Genomic DNA, 2,521 nt, shown 5'->3' with positions numbered 1-2,521 from the left:
GGCCAGCAGGAGGGAAGTTTTCTGGTTTCTGTTGACTTTGTGTGTGTGAAGTCTTCATAACCTAAAGCTGGGTGGGGCCCGGAAAAGCCAAATCGTGAGCCCTTGTACGCGTCATTTTGAAAGTTGGCTCAGGGTCTCTAGAGAGAATAACCATATACTAAAGGTTGAGAAAATTTTGTCCCATTCGCATTAAGGTATTTTTCGTGTGTTTTTTTTTTAATGATTTAAAATCGTTTCCTTCTTCATTCCTTCATGGCCTCAGAGCCGGGTTTGGGCCTCAGGGACATAGATCTCGATGCTGTCTGCGCTCTCGGTGACTGAGTTCTGCCGCACAGAGGCCACCCGCTTGGCTGCCAGGAGTCTCTTGCAGGCCTCCTGACGCTGCTTGTCCCCCGCATTGGAGGCCTTGTCTTGGCTCACTGCTGGCTTGGATCTGGCTGGCTTCTTTGGGACCAGAGGGGGTGGTTTCTTCTCATTCTTCCTCTTCTCGGGGATCTCCACCAGCCGCCAGCTGTTGGCCTTGAGGTGGTAGAGCTCATCGAACTTCATGCTGATGTCCTCGATGGACGGCTGCAGTAGATCCCAGAACCCCGCCAGGTCCTGGGCTGTCGGGCGTGGGTTGGTATCGGGGTTCAGGTTCTGCTCACAGAGGCCACAGAACTGCTGGAATTTCTGGGACATCAGTAACTGGGTGCTGCCCACAGCACTGAGGACTTTTCCTAAGACTTCTAAAGACAGGTTGTTCTCTTTGGTCTCCTTGTCCATCTGGTAGCACCAGCCTTCCAGCTGCTCTGTTTCTGCCTGAAAGCAGCTTCAGGAACCAGTAGCCATCTCGGCAGCAGGTTCCTGGCTGTACTGGCTCTGCTGGGGAGCTGGAGGAGGTCTCGAGCCAGGGGTCAGGCGGGGGCAGTGAGGACGCCTTGAGGGCAGGGTCACTGTTGTCTCCATAGGAGAGGTTGCGCTTGATCTGGGCAATCTTGGGGGCCTGCTGGGGGCCGGCATCGATGCTGATGGAGTTAGGGTGTGGAGTATAGTCCGGGAGGCTCCTCTCAGATGACTTACAGCTTGGAGTTAGGGTGTGGAGTATAGTCCGGGAGGCTCCTCTCAGATGACTTACAGCTTGAGTCATTGGCATACTGGGTATCTGAGTCGGTGTCCCGTCGGGAGGACATACTGTGAGAAGGGGTGCAGCTTCTCCAGTCGTCCTCTATCTGAACCCCTATGGACTGGGATTTGGTAGCAGGACTTGGCTCCTCTTTTGCACTGGCGGAATGCAGTCAATTTGTATTTCTATTGATGAGAGTTTCCTTTTGGAGATGGCCTCGGAGTGAGACTCAGAGCTGGTCAGTGTCCCTTGTTCGCTCTTCAGAGATGCATGTTTTGGGGATTGCTCTGGGGCTTGGGGGCTGGGGTAATTCCACCCCGTGTCACGCTGGGTGGCCGGGTACTGCTGTCCAGGCTGTCAGAAGAGTTGCTCAGGCCCGACTGGCTTGTCACCTCGCTCTTGTGGTCTTGGCTGTCCAGGTAGGTGTCCTGGGCGGACTCGATACTGTTCTGGATTGTAACTGAGATGAATGGCTTCGATGTGGTGCGTGGAGGGACTGGTGGCGGGGGTCTTCTTATACGCCACTAGGCATGATGAACCCTCCTCCCTCACACGGCCTGGCCCGAGGCTCCGGTTTTCCCTATTTCTTGATTGGGTTATTAAATAAATAACTAGCAAATAGCTAGTTTAGAGCCTTTTGAGCTCTTTGTAAATTCTGGATATTAGCCCTCTATTAAAGTGGTGGCTGGTAAATACCTTCTCCCATTCTATATGCTTTCTCTCTAGGTTCTTGATGGTCTCCTTTGATGAGCAGAAACTTTTTAGTTTGATGCCATCCCACTTGTTAATTCTTGCTTTAATTTTCTGAGCTTTGGAGGTCTTGTTGAGAAAGTTACTGCCTGTGCCTATATGTGGTAGTGTTGAGCCTATGCCCTCCTCTAATAACTTCACAATGTCTGGTCTAATTTCTAAGTCTTTGATCCATCTCGAGTTGATTCCTGTGCATGGTGAAAGGTAAGGATTTAGTTCCACCTTTCTACAAATAGACAGCCAGTTCTCTTAGCACCATTTATTTAAAAGGCTATCTTCTCCAGCATATGAGTTTGGCCCCTTTGTCAAAGATTAATTGACTATAGGTGTGTGGGTTTGCTTCTGTATCTTCTATTCTGTTCTACCTATTGTTGTGCCAATACCATGCTGTTTTAACTACTATTGCTCTGTAGTATAATTTGAAGTCAGGAATTGTGATGCCTCCAGCATGGTTCTTATTGCTGAGAATTGCTTTGGTTATTCTGGGCATTTTCTTTCAACATATATATTTTATGACTGATTTTTCTAGGTCTATAAACAATGTCATTGATATTTTGATAGGAATTGCAGTTAATATGTAGATCACTTTTGTCAAAATGGCCATTTTGATTATATTTATTCTGCCTATTCATGAGCAAGTGATATCTTTCCATCTTCCAAAGTCTT

At 48.6% G+C, this 2,521-nt stretch overlaps 1 protein-coding gene across 1 annotated transcript; it reads right to left on the bottom strand.

The window, feature by feature from the left end:
• Window positions 1-258: 258 nt before the first annotated feature.
• Window positions 259-1,172, bottom strand: LOC308265792 (disks large-associated protein 4-like; the record flags this gene model as incomplete). Its single annotated transcript, XM_080699707.1, is given in 3 exon segments — window positions 259-804; window positions 806-1,007; window positions 1,063-1,172. Coding segments are annotated over 3 exon segments (858 nt in total).
• Window positions 1,173-2,521: the final 1,349 nt, after the last annotated feature.

The sequence above is a fragment of the Muscardinus avellanarius genome (genome assembly GCF_963383645.1).
Source record: "Muscardinus avellanarius genome assembly, chromosome: 8".
Lineage (NCBI taxonomy): Eukaryota > Metazoa > Chordata > Mammalia > Rodentia > Gliridae > Muscardinus > Muscardinus avellanarius.
Note: the sequence above shows the minus strand (reverse complement) of the source record. Positions and strands in the feature narration are given on the sequence as shown.